Genomic DNA, 24,143 nt, shown 5'->3' with positions numbered 1-24,143 from the left:
ACAAAATACTGATTTTATACTACCACACCTCTGCTGGGGAACCCAGAATGATTCACAGCTGCTTCATGCCCATGCTTCTTTTTCAAGTGTTTAAAGCCTTCCATAATTTGACCCTACCTGTCAGACCATTCCCCCGAACCAAGCTTTTGTTCTAACTGACCCATCTTCTCATTTTTCTCTGCCTGTATTGCATGCTTGTTCCTGAATCTGTGCTTCTCTGCTTTTTATGATTTCATCTTTCCTGAATCAATGAGTCACATATCCCTAAATTTACAAGTACTTCCCTATCTACCATAATAAGAATGTTACAAACTCCCAGTAAGAAATTTCCCAAGTTCACATGGTTTCCTATTTTTAATACTTTTCTCCCTTGTCTTATCAGGAAGGAGAAAAGGCTATTAATTGCCATTGTTTCACTGCCAAGGGCAAATAAGATATATTAAAAGAAAACCATTACATTTTTAAGTGCCTGTAACTAGGCTTAAAAGTTACACTGGACACGGAAACTTCAGGCCAAATTACAACAGCTATAGGAGTTCTCAAAAATAGAAACAGTAAAAATTAATGAGCACATGGATACACATACAAAGCATTTTAAATGTGATTTTTCAAAATGATACTTCACAATGATTATTATATATTATGGTAAGGACAATGATACCTTCAATTATTAAATTATCTCTGTTCTCCTCCCTTACTAGTCAAAATGAGTATTTATTTTCCCAACCCAAAATATTTGCTTAAATACATAACAACGATGCCCTTAAACACCTGTGAAAGACTATATAGTAAAGAAAAACAATGGACAGTCTATTGATTTTGATCACTAAAAATTTCATTTATTTACACCAGACAAAAAGTTTAAAATTTCAAGTTCAAAGACAAAGACAATTTATCAAACAAATTAAATAAATTCTGTGATTGGTATACAATTCATTCATTTGGGTAATATAGTTCAAATCTTTCCATGAATCCTCAAAAATGTTCATCAAAACCGCTTAATAACAGCATAAAGAAAACCGATACCAGTACTATATTCTCAAAGCATAAAACCCATATTTTAAATGCACATATTTATATCTAACAATAATTAATTCAATTGTGTCAAATATCCTTATAGTACTTCACTACCATATGATAAAAAGCATAGGGAGGCCTGGGTGGCTCAGTAGGTTAAGCGTCTGCCTTCTGCTGCCTTCCATGATCCCTGGATCCTGGGACTGAGTTGGGCCTGCATCAGGTTCCTTGCTCAGCCGACAGCCTGCTTCCCTCTCTTCCTCTGCCTGCCACTCCCCCTGCTTGTGCACACACTCTCTCTAACAAATAAATAAATAAAATCTTTAAAAAAAAAAAAAAAAGTGTAATTATGATCTACACAAAAAACTAAAGAGAAGCAAGGTCAGACAAGCTTGATATTCAACTGCTCTATTTTCAAGCTTTTAATTTTGTATTTAACAGGTTTTCTAATTCTATGGTTCATTTAGCTGTTGAACTTGCACCTCCCTAGAATTTTGGCTTGGACATAATCTTTCTTTAAAAACAAAGATCTCTTCAAAGTGAAAAAAATTATGGTCTAAATCACAAAGATGACAAGAAACCTTAGCAATTTAAATAGACAAGCCTTGAAATAATATTGTGATCAAAGTATCAAGCAGCCTAATAAAACCCAGGTGGCTCAGGCTTATCATATATGGTACTCATTACCACAATTGCACTATTTAATCTACTTCCTGGTGTCAACAAAAACTTTCTGTTATTAATTCCCCCCAGTTATGGATCTGCTTAAGTTACTGCAGTTTTCTGATAAGACAACTCTTCATCCAAAAAATTTTAAAAAGAGAGAGCGGGTCTCCTTTTAAATGTTTTAGAACTGGAGCTATGGTGGGAAAAGCCACAGAAACCACGGTGGCTTTGTATTATTAGTCATCTATATAAGTGTATGTTAATTCCAAAGAAGGTACCAGATGACTCATGGTTAACACAGTTTTATAAGGGCTCACATGTTTACATCAAAAAGGTAACCATATGCACATAAAAGGAACTGTCTATTAGTTATAAACCTCAGATTCAAATAAAGAGATTTATCCACTGACAAAGGTACACAGGTTAGAAAAACAGTCAGTTGCTCTCACCCACACAAAACTTTTCCATCACTCATATGATGCTCTGTTGGTTACAATTTGTAAGATTTTGAAGCAATTTTCCTATCTATAGGTCTTACTGACTTTTTTCAGAAGTACTTTAGTCGTTCTCAAGAAACTTTTATAGCATAATTTGTTTCCAGAAAGATTCTATTTAGGCACAGTAAACATGCTAGGAATATTACATCGACCTCAATACTGGTGCCAAACACAAAGCAGCAAAAAGATTATAACCAAAGATAGAGAAGAATAAGAAAAGGATAGCACAATCATAGTTACAGTCCCCAGATTTCCTAGTCGGTCTCAACCATAGGTACACATCATGACATCCAAAAGGTAAACTGTGAGATGTGTACATGTTGCACACCTCCAGTTTACAGGCAGCTAGTTGTACTGGTCACAAAGGAAAACCACTAACTGCTCCGTGTTTCGTTAGTGGCACCCAGCGTTCACATGGATTCCTTACAACTAACTAACGATCCATTTCCTCTCCATGCTCTCTTCTCTTTCATTTCGCTTGTGCAGATGGCAGTCACAGCAGATTGGAAACAGTGCACAACACACTACTTAACAATGCTGTGTACTCAGTAAAGACGGAAATTCACATGACAGTCTTTATCACTACTAAGTCATCTGCAATGCATTCTAGAAAGTCTTCCTGTGTCAGTCAACACTGATTTTCTAAGTTAAATTAAATCATCTATTTAACCTATTGTTTGTGATAGCATTCAGTGGCATTTAATATGAACTATTTTCCTCCCTTAATCTACCTAGATTAATCTGTAATTACTTTCTTCATTCCACTTAGCAAAATATTAGAAGCTATGCTTTCAGTATTTAAATGGGTTTCTATTGCCTGAGCTAAATATATATATTCAACCATCATTAAATTCTGTTGACCTGAAGGTTAGAATTGCCCTTTATTTTTATTTAATAGCTAGTATACACACAGAAACTTGGGAAACTTTCTAAAGTTTAACATTAAATTCAAACAGTCATTTGATTTCAGTAGTGCTGACAGTAACTGATAACACTAACAAGTAAACTTTAAAGTAAATATAAATACATCCCCACATGGGACTCTCTGTTAAACAGGGAGCCTGCTTCTCCCTCTCCCTCTGCCTGCTGCTCCCCTTGCTTGTGCTCTCCCTCTCTCTGTCAAATAATTAAATAAAATCTTAAAAAAAAAAAACATACATCATGCCTACAAGTTACAATTGCAGGCATCCATATCACTCACAGTGATTTTGACAAAATACCGGGATTATTAACAATCTTCCTAAACAGTAGTGGATTATACTTTTTCATGTTGGAGTTTCTAGTTCTGAATTTACTACTAATTTAAAACTTGGGCTTCTCTGAGCCCCAGTCTCCCATCTATTAAAAGAATTACAGAAGTTCTTGTTATGATCTACTCTGCGAATGTGAAAACTGAGGCTGGAGAGACCCATGATTTCAATTAGTAGTAAGCCATAACTTTACCTGAACTTTAGCCAGAACTCAGTCTAAATGACCTTCCCTGTATGCCTTTCAAAAAAGTCTGCAAGATCTATGAATGATTTTAGGAATTAACTAGGACTATAATAGTATTTACGTGTACACACGTCATTTCCACGTATGTGAAATTGGCTACTATTTTTTATCAGGCTGCCCAGAGAATAAAGAGACAATTAGAAAGAAATTCAAGCCTGGATTCTGACAAAATATCAGTGTCTCACTGCTAGTTATAGTTATGTCAAATATCTCCTAAAGGAACATGAAAATAACCCAGATACGGTTTACAGTGATCTTAGTATTTCATATTATGACCATACCAACCCATTCCTCATGCGACCACCAGAGAAAATGGCTAAAACCCATCAAAGTATTATGTCAGCACTCTTCATAAAACCTTTCATTCTCTTCCGGTACTAAATATTTTTAGTGTTTTATCTTGACTATGTTTTCAGAGCAGGAGTGGTGATGGGAGTGACGAAGAAATTTTAAATCTAAGGAAAATAATTCACATTACCAAAAGAGTCTTGATAATAGACTTTTTAAACCAAGTACAATTATTTACAGAATAAATTACTGACAGAAAAGCTTCATCTAAAATTCTGGAGTTGCTACTAAATGAGATCAAAAGTAAAAATATTTTCACTATGAAAGTAAAGAATACATGATGATGTATAAATTTTTAGGAACAAAATTACTTTAACAAAACTACAGGAACACTCCGAATTGCAAACCTGGAGATACAGATTTGCCACTATACACTTACAAACTCAAATGATTCTTCAACCACACAAAAATATTTTCTAGACACTTTCACCTGAAGAGCAACTTAATCTTTACTTTATATTCATAATCTAATTCACTAAAATAAAGTGCTAACAAATCTTCCCATGTTTCAAGTCAAATATATGCTTAGAATAGCTAAGTTCTTTAAATAATAAACACTTCAGAAAACATCCTTAGTAGAAATAAATACATTTACACAACAGCCAGTAGAAATGCCTGGCACCTGGTTCCCACTGAAATACTGATTTGATGAAATGAATAACAAAGGAATAAAGAAAAGGAAAGGGGAAGGTAAAGAGAGAGCAGATAAGCTTGGAAGCCACAGTGGCTTGAAGGCTGCTGCTGCTCTGCTGCCTGCTGGGGTTAAGAGCTGCTGCAAGTCCAAAGAGCCCCACACAGGACTCTGCTGATGGACTCCCATAGCCAGTTGCTAGTTGTGGGATTAGTAACCTGCCATCAAAAATGATCTCTATTAAGTCAGTACCATCAAATTCTAGAAAACAGTCAGTAGACAGATATATTTCTGCAAACACCACTGGAATAATTCTGTGATCTTCTTACCAATCAAGTGGGGAAGAAAGGTCGTCTGTATTAAAATGTCTCCAGGTTCAATGTTAGAGAAAATAAAGGGTGATTGTGTATGGGGCTGAGGGTAGTGGGAAGATGTAGGGTTGCATTATAATGCATTAAGTAACTATTATATTGTTACTTACACCAAAATAAAGGTTCCCTTTGTTTTCAAGTATACTAGAAAGCATCTAAAATGCACTGGGTAAAAATTACTACCCAAAGTAAAAGCAGCATATAACCCCCAAGGTGGAAAGAGATAAAGGTATGAAACCACCACTCAGGAAGTGGTAATAGGTAAGTCGTGAAGAATAATTGAAAATGGATAAAAGTTTCAAGCTTTATGAAAATTTCACCTAGTGAGATAAGCTGGTTAGCACTTCTGGGCAAGATAGGAAGCAAGCTGAACTGTGTTGCTTAGGACAATTTTTGGAAAAACAGAAACAGCAAGGATCTTTGGTTACACAGTGTAACTGTGGTTTTTCGACATTTTAATTAATGCCAAACAGTTCATTTTTAATGGTTATTACCTTAAAGTTCAGTAATAAACTCAAATATCTAAACCTAAAGTTGTTGTGGTTCAAAAGTAAGACAATTTTTATTTAATTAAAATGTAAACCACTGGGAATAGTAATTTAAGGATTACACTTTTAGACTTGGGAAACTTAGGAATTTTAAATACTATTTAAGTACTGGATCCACCTGTAATTTTCAAATCTTAAAGTATTACTTTAAGTCTGCACAAAATTTGAACACGTTTTACTTGGCTTCTTTCCAAACCATAGCACTTACACTTTAGGGACCAAGGGAGGGTATAGTGTAAAGCGCTTTAATTTCTTTAAGCATAAAAATCTTTTACCTTGACCACATTTTCAATAGTATATATCCTTCCATGCACAGGAATTCCTCAACTCATTTAAAAGGGAAAAAAACCTGTATTTTAAAACATTAAATAAACGCAACATATTTCTTCAAACTTTTAAAAGCTAGACTTTATTCCTACTTTTGTATTTAATATCTTAAGACACCCAAAGTAAAGGAACAAAAAAGACATAAAAACATTGGGATTGATGCTTCACATTTGGATTGTGTCTCATATTCTAATCACCTTAATAAACGAAAGATTAAACATATAAAGTAAGACTCTTGAGTTAGTTTCAAATCGCAAACCACAGGCTTTCTGAGCAATCAAAATAATTTAAGTAAGCAATAATCTAAAGTTCATTGCCCTGAATATTCAGTGATAAGCCATTAAATACGAATGGTTTAACATTTTCAAAATACTACTATGAATATCAAAAAAGAGATCAGTACCCAGGAGAATTATATAATTCAGTGTACAGATTCTCTCTAGTTACCTACCTACACACTGTTTCATTTAAAATGAAATATATATGAAATGTTTTATTAAATATTTACAATTCATTAAATATTGTATTTAAATATTTATTAAATATTTTAAATAGAGCTAAGTGCAGCATGCGTCCTAGGTTTCTATAAACATGGCACTAAATTATTGTCAGGAATCCTTTATGTATCAAAACAGCCTAGAAAGCAAAAACAGCTTCCCTACCTGGATATGAAATCAACAACAAAATTTGAAAAATATTGTCAAGGAACATAATTATCACTGAACAATAAAGGTGCCAAGTTGAATATATATTAAATAATTTGTTCTTTGTCTCTAGAGATGCTTGTTATTCATGAGGGCCCAGAAATGTGAATAATTCCAACAAACTCACACGATACAATTTCCTTAAAAATCACTTAAAATACAAACAACACCCACTTACAAAGTCAAACTTCACCTCTCTTACGAAGTCATAGCCAAAAGGAATTAGGAGCTGGTACCGGAGTGTTCCCCTCACTTTTTGTCCTCCCTCACTCTAGACTTCTATCAAGTCGGTTTCACAATTCTTTACACATCTCTCCCACTTAAAATCGTTCAAAGCAGTAACCAGGATTTCCTATCTTTGGATCTTTTCCACCACCCATTCATGTAATTTGCTGAATAAATGTCAAAATGAATTACTAAGAATTAATTTTTTTCTGAGATATCTGAAACTTTTTATCATACCTCTTAATGATCTGAGGTCACAAAGTAAACACCCTCCTACTTCTCCAATAAGGTTCAAAACACACTCCAAACGGTCTGTATATATTTCTAACATTTGCACCAAGAAAAGCTCTTTGAGAAAAGTGCATAACAGGATTTTTTTAAGAAGTGAATCTGTCGAACAGATCACAATGATCACTGATTATTCACAGATAGAAAATAATACAAAATAATAAGTAAACATCATATCCTGTCACAAAATGTCCCTATCTGCGTTTAAAAAAAAATACGAAAGCTTTCTCTATCCTGATTCAACTCTTCCTGGAACCCATAAGCAATACAAAGCCGAAACTGTAATTATTGGGGAGATTTCAAGCAGTTCTGCCCTGGGTGTGGACTACAGGCAAACCAAGAAGAAAGAGAAGGAAAGTGAGAGTTCAGGAAGCAAGTGATTAAGCAGAGATTTTCCCCAATGCAAACTATGGCTTACTTACATGGAGAGTGTTCCAAATAAGGTAGTTAGATAAAACCTACTCTCTCTGAAGCCAGTGATAGAAAAATATAACACCTATGCAGTGAAAAATTACTCCCAGTACATCTTAAGGTAAATTCTGGTTTTGCCAATTCGTATTTAACCTTTGAAAAGTATGTTTAATACTCTACATGACTGCTTTTCTTTTGGAAGTTTAATGATAACAAAATAATTATATTTAACAGTCTAAAGTAGTATCTCTTATCCTAATGCCAAACTTAAATATAAAATAACTTTCAAGTACCTGAAAATGAACAAAAAAGCCAAAAGCTATCTGTTTGTCTATATCACGTCAATGTGTAGAATAACTCCAGAAATTCTACATGCCACACACGTTCATACTGTCTGAGTAAGTGAGGCATCATTTCATTCCCCTAACTGCATTTTAGCAGTACAATATAGTCTTCATGCTTCGTTTTTGAAGAAAACTTATTTGAAGTCTCAGGATCATCCTTTGGACTGACTTAAAGAGAACAGAATAAAAAATCTGTCCATTCCAAATATGAAAATTATGGATTTGGCTCCAATGCTGAATAAAGTAAGCTTCTTATATCACCTGCAATATTAAATTGATTTAGTCTGCTGAAAAATAAGACAGTGAGTTATTGGATCTGTGTTTAATTCAGTGCACTTTATAACATATTTAAGGAATTCAGTTGTATAAAACAGTATCTGAATCTTATCAGATGAAAATATTTTTCCCTTTTAGCAAGCCTCGGGTTGCATGTCTGAGAAAACAAATTAGTCTCCAGTTCTCCTAAGCTTGATAATAGTGCCCCCTAATGGGAATTTTAATATGAGTCTTTCTACTCAGTTTTTAAAAAAGCATATATTCTCTAATATGAGCAAGTTATCTTGCTTTTAACTACAAAGTAAATCCTGTAATATAAGTATATCACGATTTAAGCTACTTAAAGGAGAGTTATCACATGGGAAAAAACAAAAAGTGAATTCATGGAGAGAAACATAAAAAAATTCAAGCCACAACAGTTTCCTTGGTTTTCAATCACCCTATTGTAACATAATCCAAGGCGGCACTGATCTCATAAAGAAATTATCCTTCAGCTATGTTTCTAGTACTGAGTAAGTGAGCAATTAACATGTGCTAAATGAAAGGTAGTACAGAGTCAGGAAAAAACTAGTTCAGAACTGAAGTCATTCAATGTCACACAGGTCTAAGTATAGAGCTGGGATTCCCACCCAAGTTTTTTGGCCTCATACCATTCATTACCTTTCCATAATACAGGCATACCCTGCTTTTGGAAGTTTGCGGTATACCACTTCATTTTTCTGAAAGACCTACTGAAAGAAATCCAAAGAGAATTTTCACTTAAAAAAAAAAAAAAAAGACAAAAAGCGAAAATAACATTCGGCATTTGTTTTGTGGTGAGCTGTTAGAGGCAGCACACATGCCAAGCAGCGAGAGTGGCCCTGACAATCCTCCCCAGCAGCAAGCCACCCTAGTTCTGAACTGTGCCTGTGAGCATCTGTGCTTTTTATCTTGAATTATCTTGTGCATCCATTAGCAAGATGTGTACTAAGGTACAAGAAAAGCCTAACAGAAGTTATTTTTTGGGTCTGGGAATGCTCAAATGTTTTTCCATATAAATTAACGGTAACTGCTTCTTCGCTTTGTGACAAAGGTTTCATAAAAACACTCTACTGTCGGGCGCCTGGGTGGCTCAGTGGGTTAAGCCGCTGCCTTCGGCTCAGGTCACGATCTCAGGGTCCCGGGATCGAGTTCCGCATCGGGCTCTCTGCTCAGCAGGGAGCCTGCTTCCCTCTCTCTCTCTCTCTGCCTGCCTCTCCGATTACTTGTGATTTCTCTCTGTCAAATAAATAAATAAAATCTTAAAAAAAAAAAAAAACACTCTACTGTCACACAAACCTGTACCTGACTCACAAGTCTGCAACTGAATTAAATGTTTTTCTTCCCTAATATCTATAGAGAGTTCCCCAAACATCAACAACTCAGTGGGGGTTGGGGTAAGGTAAAGGAAAAGTTCATTAACAACTCAATGGGGGGTTGGGGGGATAAAAGAAAAATTGATTAAAAAAAAGGAAAAAGCTACATCTTCTGATACTTTCCAGATGCACCAGTAAAACATATACCCATTAATACAGTGTTTTTATTACAATGACCATAATACTTTCTGGACTCACAGTCCATGTTAAGGACAACAGTTAGAAGGGATAACCAACAAACAAAAAGTCATCTATTTATGATAGAAAGAGACAACCAATTACCTTCCTCTTTAACCTGAAGGGAGAGGAAAAATAACATTATACACACACACACACACACACACACACAAACTGGTCAAACTTTCTTAATGGGCTGGACAGTTAAAAAAATAATTCAGGTTTGTTGCCCATATGGTCTCTGTCACAACTAGCCAGCTATGCCACTGTAGCAGGAACACAGCCACAGAAAATACATAAATGAATGGGCATGGCAGCGTTCCAATAAAACTTTACATGCAGAAGCAGCCCCACAGATTGTGGCTTGTCAGCCCTTAATTTAAAACATTTCACTCAGGGGCCACAGATTTAAAAATCTCCACTTTACATGAGGCACCAAAACAAAAACAAAGAAATAAACACCTAAGCAACTCAAAATATGTAATCATTAAAATTACAAAATATTTAGTGAGAACTTTACTTCCATAAGGTGAAAGGTGAAAAAGGTTCTCTCCCTAAACAAATACTAGTTTTAGTAGGCATAAATAACAGAAAAGGAGTATGTAAAACAATGGGTGTTTAGAATGATTTAAAATAATCAACATGCAGGGCTCTTCTATTCCAAGATATATCCATATAATGAGAAAATTTAGCTTTTACCTAGGTTTGATAAAAATCTAATGGTGACTACATAGTAAAGGCTATTCAGGTAAATAAATAAATAATGTGAGAGAACCTAAAATTCCAGACTGACTAAATAAGGGTAGGAAGAAATAATAATATCGCAGATTTTTCACATGCATAAGAAAAATGGCAAATCCTACTCGCTTCTAAAGATAAATCAAGAAAAACAAATTCAGTTGTTTTACCCAAAGAGCAGATTTCACTTACAAAATATGATGCTCCCCATTCTATATCCTTTAAACACTGGCTTTCACTTCACTAAGTGTCCAAAAGCAGTAACAGGAAAGTCATGAGACTTGGAATCAGGCAGAGAAAGATTTCAAGCCCTGTTCTATAAATTCCCAGTTAAATGATTTTTGACAAGTTATTTGTCTTATTGAGGATCAGTTTGCTAATATGGAAAATGGGACTGATAAAACCTTCAAATGTGCAGAATAACAACTAATTATAGGCAATGTACACATAGTACACAGCACGCAATGTCCAGCAATTTTATTATTTAACACTAAATTGAAATTTCTTATGCCCATATTGTTAAAACTTTTTAATGAGCTTCTTAAAGTACGTGTTCATAAAATAGCATACTAGTCAATTACCTGAAAGCCTGTAAGATAAGTCAGCATCCAGTGATCAACATCTAAAATTAATAATACATTCTGCTTACACAAATTCTAAATTGAGATTTTTATAAGACAAAAGTAATTATTTGAGGTAACTATGTGACAATATAAACTGTTCCAGAAAGGATTCCACTCCCAACTATGCCACTAACACACTGAGTAAGCCACTTCAAGTGAACCCCTCAGACTCATCACTCCCAAACCAAAAAAGCTATGTTAGCAATCCCTTGTCTTCTTCAGTCTTCTAGCTCTAAGAGTTATTACTGCAACATAATTAAGCCTTTCCATATATGCTAGTAAAGAAAGGAACTTAGATATCCTAACACTGCCAGAACGGAGTGTAGAGAAATCCCAATCGTAATCTGATAGCATTACAGTAGTTCAGATGAAATATTACAGTGGAGAGCTTGGCCGGCTTAAAAACAAAGAGGTAAATATTGCACAAAAGTTTTTAAAAATATAAATACTGAAAGTGAGCCTGGGTGGCTCAGTGGGTTAAAGCCTCTGCCTTCAGCTCAGGTCGTGATCTCAGGGCCCTGGGATCAAGCCCTGCATCAGGCTCTCTGCTCAGCAGTGAGCCTGCTTCCTCCTCTCTCCCTCTCTGCCTGCCTCTCCGTCTACTTGTGATCTCTGTCTGTCAAATGAATAAATAAAATCTTAAAAAAAAAAAAAAGAAAAATATAAATACTCAAGTGCCTAGAATAAAATAGCTTTGGTTAGTTTCTAAAGATATTACTTTAAGGAAAAAATTATTTTTGTAGACCAAACTGCAATATCAAGGTACTAACCTTAGCAAGAACATGTTTTGTATCTATTATATCTTCAAGGTACTATGAGTATGTGAAATCAAATTACATAAGTAACATTTTATCCAAGTGAAAAGTCAACAATTAAAAACTGCATAGAAAACAAATCACAAAAAGAAATATTCAATAGCACCAAAATGAATAAAACACCTGGGAATATAACTTGTATGCTGAAAACTAGCAAACAGCTAGAAGAAAGTAAAAACACCTGTGTTTATAGACGGAAGATTTAATATTGTTAAAATGTCCGTATTACCCAAAGTGACCTACAAATTCAATGTAGTCCCTATCAAAATCCCAATGGCATTTTTATGGAAATAGGGGAAAAAAATCCTAAAATTCATATGGAATTTCAAAGAACCCTAGAGAGCCAAAATCTTGAGAAAGAAAAACAAAGCCGTGTGCCTCACACTTCTTGATTTCAAAATATACTACAAAGCAACAGTAATCAAAGCAGTATGGTACCAGAGGAAAATGGAAGATGTTTCCTATCATTGGTCATGGCAATAATTCCTTGCACATTACACCAAAAGCACTAACTACAAAAGCAAAAACTGACAATATTGATTACATCAAACTAAAAAGATTCAGCAAAGGAAACACTCAGCAGAGTAAAAAAGTAACCTACAGAATGGGAGAAAATATCTGCAAACCACACATATGATAAGGTGTTAATATCCAGAAGATACAAAGACCTTCTTCAACTCATCAACAATCCTAAAAACCGGCAAAGGACCTTAACAGACATTTCTTCAAATACAGACAACTTGAAAAGATGCTCAACATCATTATCTATCAGGCAAATGGAAATCAAAATCAACAGTGAGATGCTACCTCACACCTGTTAGAAGGATCACTATCAAAAAAATAAATAACCAGAAAATAAAAAATTTTGGAGAGGATATGAAGAAATCAGAACTCCTGCACATGCTGGTAGGGAATGTAAATTGGTGTAACCTCTCTGAAAAACAGTATGAAGTTCTTCACAAAATTAAATACTTAATTAAAAATTAAGTATGAAGTTCTTCACAAAATTATATAAATTAATTATATATAATTACTATATATAATATATAATTATATATATTATAATATATATATATATAATTACTATATGATCCAGGAAATCCCATTTCTCTGTGTGTGTGTGTGTGTGTGTGTGTGTGTGTATATATATATATATATATATCTCCAAGAGAACTGAAAACAGGACCTAAGAAAGGTATCTGCAACATTACTCAAAAGAGCCAAGAGATAGAAATAAACTAAATATTTATCAACAGACAAATGGATAAAGTGGTATATATATACCACTGAATATTATTCAGCCTTAAAGAAAGGATATTCTGTCAAATGCTATAACATGGATGAACCTTGAGAACATTAAGCTAAACTAAGTGAAATAAGCCAGTCTCTAAAAAGACAAATATTGCATGATTTCACTTTTATGAAGTATTTAAAAGAGTCAAACTTTTAGAAACAGAAAGCAGATGGGACACCTGGCTGGCTTAGTCAGTGGAGTGTGTGATTCTTGATCTCAGGGTCACGGGTTCTGAATTCTATACTTTGGGTATAGAGATTACTTAAATATAAAATCTTTTCAAAAAACAAAAAGGAAGGAAGGAAGGAAGCAAATAAACAGAATGGTGGTAGCCAAAGGCTGGCAAGGGAGAAAAGAGGAGGAATTGGTCAAAGGATGTAGAGTTTCAGTTTTTTCAAGATGAAAAACTTTTAGAGATCTGTTCCAAAACAACCTGCGTACAGTTAACACTCTATACCTTACACTCAAAAATGGTTTAGAATGATAAATTATACTACTTGTTCTTACTATAATAAAAAACATTATACAGAAAATGACCCTTCAGTGTTCAGACAAGTGGGAAATTATTTTTAACTAGATTTTTTAAAAAATCTCTCAAGTTATTGACCTTAGCCTTTGGTGTGAACTTTAACTAGTAACGGCCTTTGTTGGCAAAGCAATTATACCTGCAGTGTGCCATACACATGCACACAAACACACAAAGACCTCCTGAAATTCTCAGTGTCTTGTTTCTGAAATCGATAGTTAAACTCATCTTAAAAGTCAAGTCAAAATACTACAGAAAAAAATGAATGCTGGACACATAATGCTGATCCCTACCCTTTACAGTTTAAGTTATTTGAAAGCTGGTTTCATCGTGGTAAAGTTAAGAAAAGCACAGCTCCTATCTAAATTATTAAAATCAGAATCTCAAATTCCACATAAGGCCAAACTAATGAAGTTTTTTTAATATAAATCTTCATTTCAAAGAATTTGCATAATTTTTTCAAGAAACTCAGTAATCAAGTGAACTAGGCTGGCGTGACTCCCAGTAAGAAATAATCGAAGGTTATGGTGAGAACTATATTAAAAACCATTTATGGGGGTGGCGTCCAGGTATTTCAGTCCATTAACCATCCAACTCTTGATTTCAGCATTCTCAGGGTCATGGGATCAAACCCAACTTTGTGCATCTGGCACAAAGTCTGCTTCAGACTCTCTTACTCCTCCCCACTGTGCCTCTGCTCACTCGCATGCATTCTCTCCCACTCCAAAATAAAAATAAATAAAATATCTCAAAGAAATAAATTTAAAATAAAAACCTTTTGTATGCATTGCAAAGACACATGAAAGGAATACCCTTACCTTCATCAAAGTCCGCATCATCTTCTGTGTGTTGTGGGAAAGGAAAGCAGTTGGTAATTTCAAGACGATCTTCTACAACCAAGCCCAAAAGCACTCCTTGAACCACTTCAGTTCCTTGTCCTTCTTCCTGATAATGTTTTATTATTTTTAATACTACCTAAAAGAAAATAACAGAAGTGAGCTTAACAACCATCCTTACAGTTTGTATTTCATTTCAAAGGAAAAAATGAACCATACTATGGGTCTGCAAAAATCATAAAATTATATAATAGAACTAAGTTTCTTATGAATCAATTCCTTTACTCTGATACAAACAAAAAAACTCACATAATCTAAATATATATCTGTAACTTCTGGAGTTTGAAGATATGTCAAAAATGTCCACGTACACCACTCATGACCTTCAGGTCAAGGCTTCCAAAAGGTCTGGCATCCAGGAGCTCCTTCAAACAGTATTACCTCAATCCAAAGTTATTACAGAGGAAGTGCTCCTATTAGTGTCTGTTAACAGCATGATAATTTCCTGACAGAGATAATAAAACCATCAATAACACACAGAGATAAAAAACTCAATTACCTGAAAACCTGAAAGCAGACTGTTCCCTTGACAACTTCTCAATACCTCAACATGGTTCCTGAACAGAGTATCTCATTATTCCAAATAAGCAACAATGGAAACGTTTGGTAACAAAGAAAACAAAACAAAGACTCTAGCACCACCTGATTTTCCTCAACCAAGATACACCACATAACCTCTAATGGAAAACTGGCTCTTACATTACTCTGTCCTTTAACATTTCCATAAAGATAAAGTGGTAACACTCTAAGGCTGGAATACTTTAAAAGTTCACAATACCAATAATCATTAGTTATAACTCCTAGAAAATAAGGTTTTTAATATATTAAGTGCTTTGAATGGCACTTGGCACACAGTATTTAGGAACAGTAGTAGTAACAGTATTTAGTATAAACACATGGCCTGAAGACTAAAGGGCAACACGATCTAAAATACATAAGTCCTCAGAAGGAAAAATAAGTCTAACAAAAAAATGCTAATTAGTATTTCTTGATTAGTGTTTTACTTAAAACACATTTTGACAAAAATTAATCACCAATAACCAGTTAACTAAAAGGTTACAATCAGTGAACATTATGTGCTAGGCAACATTCTAATTATTTCATGTGTATCACCCAATCATGTAATTCTCAGAACTATGTTAAAAGAAAGGAATATAATCATTCTACAAGTAAGACAACGAAAGCAGTGGGACACCTGAGTGGCACAGTCAGCTGAGCATCTGCTCTTGGTTTTAGCTCAGGTTGAGATCTCGGGCTCATGGGATCAAGCCCCATATGTGGCTCCATGTTCAGCGAGGAGTCAGCTTTAAGACTGTATCTCTCCTCCCCTTTCCCCCTCCCCTCTCTCACTTTTCTAAAATAAATATTTTTTAACTTCACTTTCTATTTATTTTTTTATTAACATACAATGTATTATTTGATTCAGGGGTACAAGTCTATGATTCACCAGTCTTAACACAATTCACAGCACTCACCATGGCACATACCCTCCCCAAATCCATCACCCAGCCACCACACCTCACCCAGCCTCCCCCCCCCCCAGCAACCCTCAGTTTGTTTCCTAAGATTAAGTCTGTTATGGTTTATCTCCCTCTCTGGTATTATCTTGTTTCATTTTTCCCTCCCTTCCCCTATGATGCTCTGTCTTGTTTCCCAAATTCCTCACAGAGAGACCATAAGATAATTGTCTTCCTCTGACTGACTGACTTTGCTTAACATAATACCCTCTAGTTCCATCCACATCATTGCAAATGGCAAGATTTCGGGGGTTTTATGGCTGCATAATATTCCTGTGTGTGTGTGTGTGAGAGAGAGAGAGAGAGAGAGAGGTGTGAGAGAGAGAGAGAGAGAGAGAGAGAGAGAGAGAGAGAGAGACACATCTTTATCCATTCATCTGATCCATTCATCTAATGATGGACATCCGGGAGAGAGAGAGAGAGAGAGAGAGACATCTTGATCCATTCATCTGATCCATTCATCTAATGATGGACATCCGGGCTCTTTCCATAGTCTGGCTATTGTGGACATTGCTGCTATAAACACTGGGGTGCATGTGCCCTGGTTCAGATCACTACATTTGCACCTTTACGGCAAATGCCCAGCAGTGCAATGGCTGGGTTGTAGGATAGCTCTATTTTCAATTTTCTGAGGAACCTCCATACTGTTTTCCAGAGTGGCTGTACCAGCTTGCATTCCCACCAGCAGTGTAGGAGGGTTCCCCTTTCTCTGCATCCTCTCGTCAACACCTGGCGCTTCCTGATTGGCAAATTCAGCCATTGTGACTGGTGTGAGGTGGAATCTCACTGTAGTTTTGATTTGTATTTCCCTGATGCTGGGTGATATTGAGCACTTTTTCATGCATGTGTTGGCCTTTTCAATGTCTTCTTTGCAGAAAGGTCTGTTCATATTTTCTGCCCATTTCTTGATCAGATTATGTGTTCTTTGGATGTTGAGTTTGATAAGTTCTTTACAGATTTTGGATACTAGTCTGATCTAGTATCTGATATGTCATTTGCAAATACCTTCTTCCATTCTGTTTTATTTTGGTTTTCTTGTTTCCTATGCTGTGCAAAAGCTTTTGATCTTCATGAAATCCCAATAGTTCATTTATGCCCTTACTTCCCTTGCCTTGGTGATGTTTCTAGGATGAAGCTGCAGCAACTGGGGTTGAAGAGGTTGCTGCCTGTGTTCTCCTCAAATTTTGATGGACTCCGGTCAAACACTGAAGGTCTTTCATCCATTCTGAGTCTATTTTGTGTGTGTGGTGTAAGAAAATGGTCCAGTTTCATTCTTCTGCATGTGGCTGTCCAATTTTCACAACATAATTTGTTGAAGAGACTATCTTTTTTCCATCGGACATTCTTTCCTGCTTTGTCAAAGATTAGTTGACCATAGAGCTGAGGGTCCATTTCTGGGCTCTCTATTCTGTTCCATTGATCTTTGCATCTGTCTTTGTGCCAGTACCATTACTGTCTTGATGATTACAGCTTTGCAACAGAGCTTGATGTCTGGATTGTGATCCCGCCAACTCTGGTTTTCTTTTTCAGCATTCCTCTGGGTATTTGGGGTCTTTTCTGGTTCCATATAAATTTTATAATTATTTGTTCCATTTCTTTGCAAAAAGTTGATGGGATTTTGATAGGGATTGCATTAAATGTGTAGATTACCCTAGGCAGCATAGACATTTTCACAATATTTGTTCTTACAATCCAGGAGCATGGAACATTTCTCCATGTGTCTTCACGGGTCTTCCTCAATTTCTTTTCATGAGTATTCTGTAGTTTTCTGAGTATAAATTCTTTGCCTCTTTGGTTTGGTTTACTCCTAGGTATCTTTGGTTTTGAGTGCAACTGTAAATGGAATCAACTCCTTAATTTCTCTTTCTTCTGTCTTCTTGTTGGTGTATAGATATGCAACTCATTTCTGTGCGTTAATTTTATATCCTGACACTTTACTGAATTCCTGTATTGAGTTCTACCAATTTTCGAGTGGAGTCATTTGGGTTCTCCACATAAAGTATCACATCATCTGCAAAAGAGTAAGAGTTTGACTTCTTTGCCAATTAGGGTGACTTTTATTGCTTTTTGTTGTCTGACTGCTGAGGCTAGGACTTCCAGTACTATGTTGTATAACAGTGGCAATAGTGGACATCCCTGCCAAGTTCCTGAACTTAAGCTCTCAGTTTTTCCCCACTGAAAATGATATTTGCTGTGGGTTTTTCATAGATGGTTTTGATGATACTGAGGTATGTACCTTCTATCCCTACACTGTGAAAAGTTTCGATCAAGAAAGGATGCTGTACTTTGTCCAATGCTCTCTCAGCTTTTTTTTTTTTTTAACTAATGTATGACATTGATTTGCCGATGTTGAACCAACCTTGAACCAACCTTGCAGCCCAGGAATAAATCCCACTTGGTCGTGGTGAATAACCCTTTTTATGTACTGTTGGATCCTTTTGGCTAGTGTTTTGGTGACAATTTTTACATCCATGTTCATCAGCGATATTGCTCAGTAATCTTCCTCAGTCTCTGTCTGGTTTTAGAATCAAGGTAATGCTGGCCTCATAAAATGATTTTGGAAGTTTTCCCTCCATTTCTATTTTTTGGAAACAGTTTCAGGAAAACAGGTGTTAATTCTTCTTTAAATGCTTAGCAGAATTCCCCTGGGAAACCGTCTTGTTTGTTGGGAGATTTTTGATGACTGCTTCAATCTCCTTACTGGTTATGCATCTGTTCAGGTTTTCTATTTCTTCCTGGTTCAGTTTTGGTAGTTTATACGTCTCCAGGAATGCAACCATTTCTTCCAGATTGTCAAATTTGCTGGCATACAGTTGCTCATGATATGTTCTTATAATTGTTTGTATTTCTTTGGTGTTGGTTGTGATCTCTCCTCTTTCATTCATAGTTTTACTAATTTGGGTCCTTTCTCTTTTCTTTTTGTTAAGTCTGACCAGGAGTTTATCAATCTTCTTAATTCTTTCAAAGAACCAGCTCCTAGTTTCATTGATCTGTTCACTGTTCTTTTGGTTTCTATTTCACTGATTTCTGCTCTGTTCTTTATTTCTCTTCTCCTGCTAGGTTTAAGCTTTATTTGCTATTCTTTCTCCAGCTCCTTTAGGTGTAGGGTTAGGTTGTGTATTTGAGATCTTTCTTGTTTCTTGAGAAAGGCTCATATTGCTATATACTTTCCTCTTAGAACCGCCCTTGCTGCATTGCAAATATTTTGAACAGTTGTGTTTCATTTGTTTCCATAAATTTTTAAATTCTTCTTTAATTTCCTGGTTGACCCATGCATTCTTTAGTAGGATGCTCTTTAGTTTCCATGTATTTGGAGCTCCTTCCAACTTTCCTGTTGGGGTTGAGTTCTAGTTTCAAAGCATTGTTGTCTCAAAATATGCAGGGAATGATCCCAATCTTTTGGTACCACTAAGACCTGATTTGTGACCCAGGATGTGATCTATTCTGGAGAATGTTCCATCTGCACTAGAGAAGAATGTGTATTCTGTTGCTTTGGGATGGAATGTTCTGAATTTATCTGCGATGTCCATTTAGTCCAGTGTGTCATTTAAAGCCTTTATTTCCTTGTTGATCTTTGGCTTAGATGATCTGTCCATTTTAGTGGTAGGGGTGTTAAAGTCCCCTACCATTATTGTATATTTGTGGCTGCGTTACTTTGATTTTGTTACTGATTTATATAATTGGCTACTCCCATGTTAGGGGACAGATATTTAAGACTGTTAGATCTTGTTGGACATACCCTTTAAGTATGATACAGTGTCCTTCCTCATCTCTTCTTAAAGTCTTTGGCTTAAAATCTAATTTATCTCATATAAGGATTGCCACCCCAGCTTTCTTCTGATGTCCATTAGCATGGTAAGTCGTTTTCCACCCCCTCACTTTGAATCTGGAGGGGTCTCCGGGTCAAATGAGTCTCTTAAAGACATTAAGACTTGTGAGTTTTCAGGGTGCTGGGTGGCTCAGTAGGTTAAAGCCTCTTCCTTTGGTTCATGTCATGATCCCAGGGTCCTGGGATTGAGCCCTGCATCGGGCTAACGGCTCACCACGGAGCCTGCTTCCCTTCTCTCTCTCTGCCTGCCTCTCTGCCTACTTGTGATCTCTGTCTGTCAAAGAAAGAAAGAAAGAAAGAAAGAAAGAAAGAAAGAAAGACAGACTTGTGAGTTTTACTACTAGATGATGGGGTATTGACCTATTTTTATTGACTGGGCAGGGGTGGGAGGGGTTCTCTGTGCCTCCTGGATTTTTATGCCTGTGTCCTTCCCCAAATTAGGGAAGTTCTCTGCTGTAATTTGCTCCAATATATCTGCTTGAACTTCTGATATTTCTGGTGATAAACTACATTATGATACTAGGTATCTTCAGGTCAGTAAATACTGTATGATTCCATTCATATGCAATTCTAGAAAATAAAAGAAATCAGACTAGTGGTTGCCTAGGGTCAAGAGTAGACGGGAACAAGGAAACTTTCATGGATGGTGGAATTTTTCTGTATCTTTACATGGTGGTGGTTACACCTGCAAAAATACAATGCTTTGTTTTAGTGTCCCGCCTGATACATTCCTTTTTTTAAATTTCTTTACTTTTTCAACCAACTTCTTATCAATTCTTTTTATAAAATCTTTTTTGATTTTCATCTTTATAAACAAATCTTTAAAAACAAAACAAAAGCAGAGAGAAAGTAAACAGCTAAAGGTCACACAATCAGGAAGTGGAAGAGCCAAGATTTAAACCAAGTCAAGTTCTAAAGCTGTGTGAATATTTTAACTTTAATAACATGGAAAACTATTTTCACGTTAATAATTCAATAAATAATTAAAAAGTTAGTTGCAGACTTCGTGATAAACAGACCCCAAGAAGATTTCAAACAAGTAAGATCCAAATGACAGCACGGAGTTAGCAGGGAAAAGACCTTCATGTGGAAGAAAACCAACCAATTAAGACCTTCAGCACTGTGAAATGTATGAAGTGCACCATATTATACATCCTTATATAAAAGACCTTTCCACTTTTGAAAGGCACAAAATTAAGAGTCATGCGGCTTTGGGTAAGAGTTCCAGCTCCAACATTTTTTTACTAGCTGTGTCCCTAGGGAAGCTATTTGTTCTTCCTAAGTCTTTGATTTCTAATTTGCATCATGGAGTTATTCCAAAGCAATACCAACACTATCAGATATGAGACAATGTATGTTAAATACTTCACATAGGGTCTGACATGCAATAATGTTCAATAAAATATTATTGATTATAAAAAGCAGAACTATTTAACTTCTATTCAGCTTATCTCTCTGCAAAGTGCAATTACTGCATATTTAAAAAAGAAACATGAGTGACTTAGAAGGGATAAAAAGAACTAATTAAAAGTCGTTACAAACACACCTACCAGCTTGTCTAAGTTGCCTAGGTTCTGAGACACTTAACCCTTTAATGAAATCACTGAGTCATGTTGAAGTCAAAGTAAATGAGATCCTAAAAGACAGAGGAGCTTAATGTAGACCTTCAGACAAACTCTAGAACTAATTTCTAAACAGCAGGTGCTTATGTGTGCAAAAAGAAGTGTTGATGACTAAGACCCAGCAGTTTCACAAAGAAGCCAGGCCAAAATAACCTCATTTCCTTTTACAAAGAAAACTGAATTTTAAATAAATTATTATATTTAAAAATGAGTTATTACAGTAAGTAACTTCTAATGAAATGCAGTCTTAACTCTAAAAAAAAAAAAAAAAAAAAAAAAATTTGTAAAGAGCTGGGGGTAGGAGCGCAATGTAACCAAAAAGCCCGGCAGCTTGACCTGTCTGGCCAAAGAATCAATGCAACTTCATACAGCATCAACAGAAGCACCGTGCTCCAAGTCAGAGAAATTATTGTCTCACTCTTTTCAGCATCACTGACCTGTTCTTTTCAGTTCTCTGGGAATGACCAGAGAGAAAATTTACAAGAACAGTATCCAACTGAGAGATGGGAGAATAATGGTGATTTAACCATCTGCTAGAAACAATCAACATAAGTAAGTATACAAAGAAAGGGATAGTGCTAAGAGAGAAAGCTTAAAACCCTGTGATGACAACTAGTTCAATGAATTCAAAGCTCTCTCTAGAGTAAAGACCACCAGGAAGCACACTTTCTAAAAAGTGAGGCACTAGAGGATGTGCCTTACTTTGAAAGGCAACCTAAGGACTCCAGGTGTAGTCTCAGGAAAGAAGGCTTAAATTTTGTGGATAAATTCTCTCTAGCATTTAAGGCTGCCCCAAATAAAAAGATTTTAGTGATCACTAAAATAATTTTCCAACATTTACAATCTTGCCATTATAATATAGTCCGATAAAGCATCCAAAAATATGAAAAAAAAATTATCAAAACCAAGCTAACTCATTCTTCAGTTTGATATCTTACGACCTTATTTCCTACATACATACTAAAATCTCAATTCTTTTGCTCAAAAAGTAAAGTAATGGGCTTGCAATTCAAACTTTAAAGATGTCAAAAGAAAATTCCCAATCAGAAGTAACAAATTCACATGCAAGTTTTTGCTATCTTACAGAAATAACTAAGAATTTATAAATAAAAACATTCCATGGATGTTTTATATTTACAAGACAAAAATCCGTGTTCTGCTCACGGTCTCCTCTCTTAAACATTCTCCTAGAAAGGAAGAGATGTGTTATTCATATCTCCAATACCCAACACAGGTTCTGGCACTTAAAAGACACTCAGAATCTATTTGTCGAAGGAGTAAACATTAAACATTTATGGATCACTTACATCAAGCACTCCACAGTGCCTTACATGCAAGACTCGTTCAATCCCACAAATACATTAAATGAGAAATAATATTTCCTCATTTATTTGCCAGGTGAGGAAACAATCTGACACAAAATTATTAAATAAGGGAGGTGAGATATGGCTTTGGACTTCAAGGTACTTGTAATTACTTCAAAATAACTGAGTAACTTTGTAATAACATGGCTGAAACAGAAAGAATGCAAGGGCAACGGCTCTGGAAGAAGCAGCTATAGCTAGGCTACAGAAGCAAGGTTTCATGCATAAAGTAGAAAAGTTCAGTGTAAGGTTACAGGGTCAGGAAGCAAAAGACACTAAGGGGATGGTGCTAGAGGTCAAAATTTTTGTGCCCTGAATCACCAGAATCAAGTAGCATCAACAGGAAACTGCCCCTTGTTGCTACAATGCAATACAGATTCTAGTCTTGACAAGCACTATTCGCACAGGCCACAAGTTGGGAATGTTCCACCACAAAAGTCCTGTTTCAGTCAAGCTCATCCCCTTTCATTTTCTCTCCCTCCAACCATATGCCTCTGTCCCTAAAACAGTGCTGATATATTTTTAATCAATCCTGTTTATTTACATCATGCTTCCTCTTCCTTTTAAAAAGACATATATGGGGACACCTGGGTGGCTCAGTTGGTTAAGCGGCTGCCTTCTGCTCAGGTCATGATCCCAGTGTCCTGGGATGGAGTCCCACATGGGGGGAGTGTGGGACTCCATGGGGGGGGGGGTGTCCTTGCTCAGCAGGGAGCCTGCTTCTCCCTCTGCCTCTGCCTGCCACTCTGTCTGCCTGTGCACACTCTTTCTGACAAATAAATAAATAAAATCTTAAAAAAAAAAAAAGACATACATGAAGCTCAATAGTCTCCAAAACAAAAACATACTCCTGTATTTTGTTTATAAGTGTCACAAGTGATTCCACATGCTCAAGAGCTCTACATTACTTGTTCTCAGCTTATCAAAATGGCCTGCAGAGCTTTTATATATTTTTTAAAGATTTTATTTATTTATTTGACAGACAGAGATCACAAGTAGGCAGAGAGGAGGAAGCAGGCTCCCTGCTGAGCAGAGAGCCTGGACCCTGAGATCATGACCTGAGCTGAAGGTGGAGGCTTTAACCCTCTGAGCGCTTTAACCCTCAGGCGCCCCCTGCAGAGCTTTTTTAAATAAAAAAAAGAGAGGTCTTCAACCTGGCTACATATTAGAGCCATCAGTGTTTAAAAAAACAAAAGGAAAA

At 35.9% G+C, this 24,143-nt stretch overlaps 1 protein-coding gene across 1 annotated transcript in view; it reads right to left on the bottom strand.

Moving 5' to 3' along the window:
* Window positions 1-24,143, bottom strand: part of EIF3H (eukaryotic translation initiation factor 3 subunit H) — a 97,581-nt gene that overhangs the window by 55,252 nt on the left and 18,186 nt on the right. Inside the window, exon 2 of the mRNA XM_082720229.1 lies at window positions 14,533-14,689. Within this exon, the coding sequence (XP_082576355.1) occupies window positions 14,533-14,689 (157 nt within the window). The remainder of the gene's footprint in view (window positions 1-14,532; window positions 14,690-24,143) is intronic.

This window comes from Mustela nivalis (assembly GCF_964662115.1).
Source record: "Mustela nivalis genome assembly, chromosome: 2".
Taxonomy (NCBI): Eukaryota; Metazoa; Chordata; class Mammalia; order Carnivora; family Mustelidae; genus Mustela; species Mustela nivalis.
This window is presented reverse-complemented; position numbering and strand designations above follow the sequence as displayed.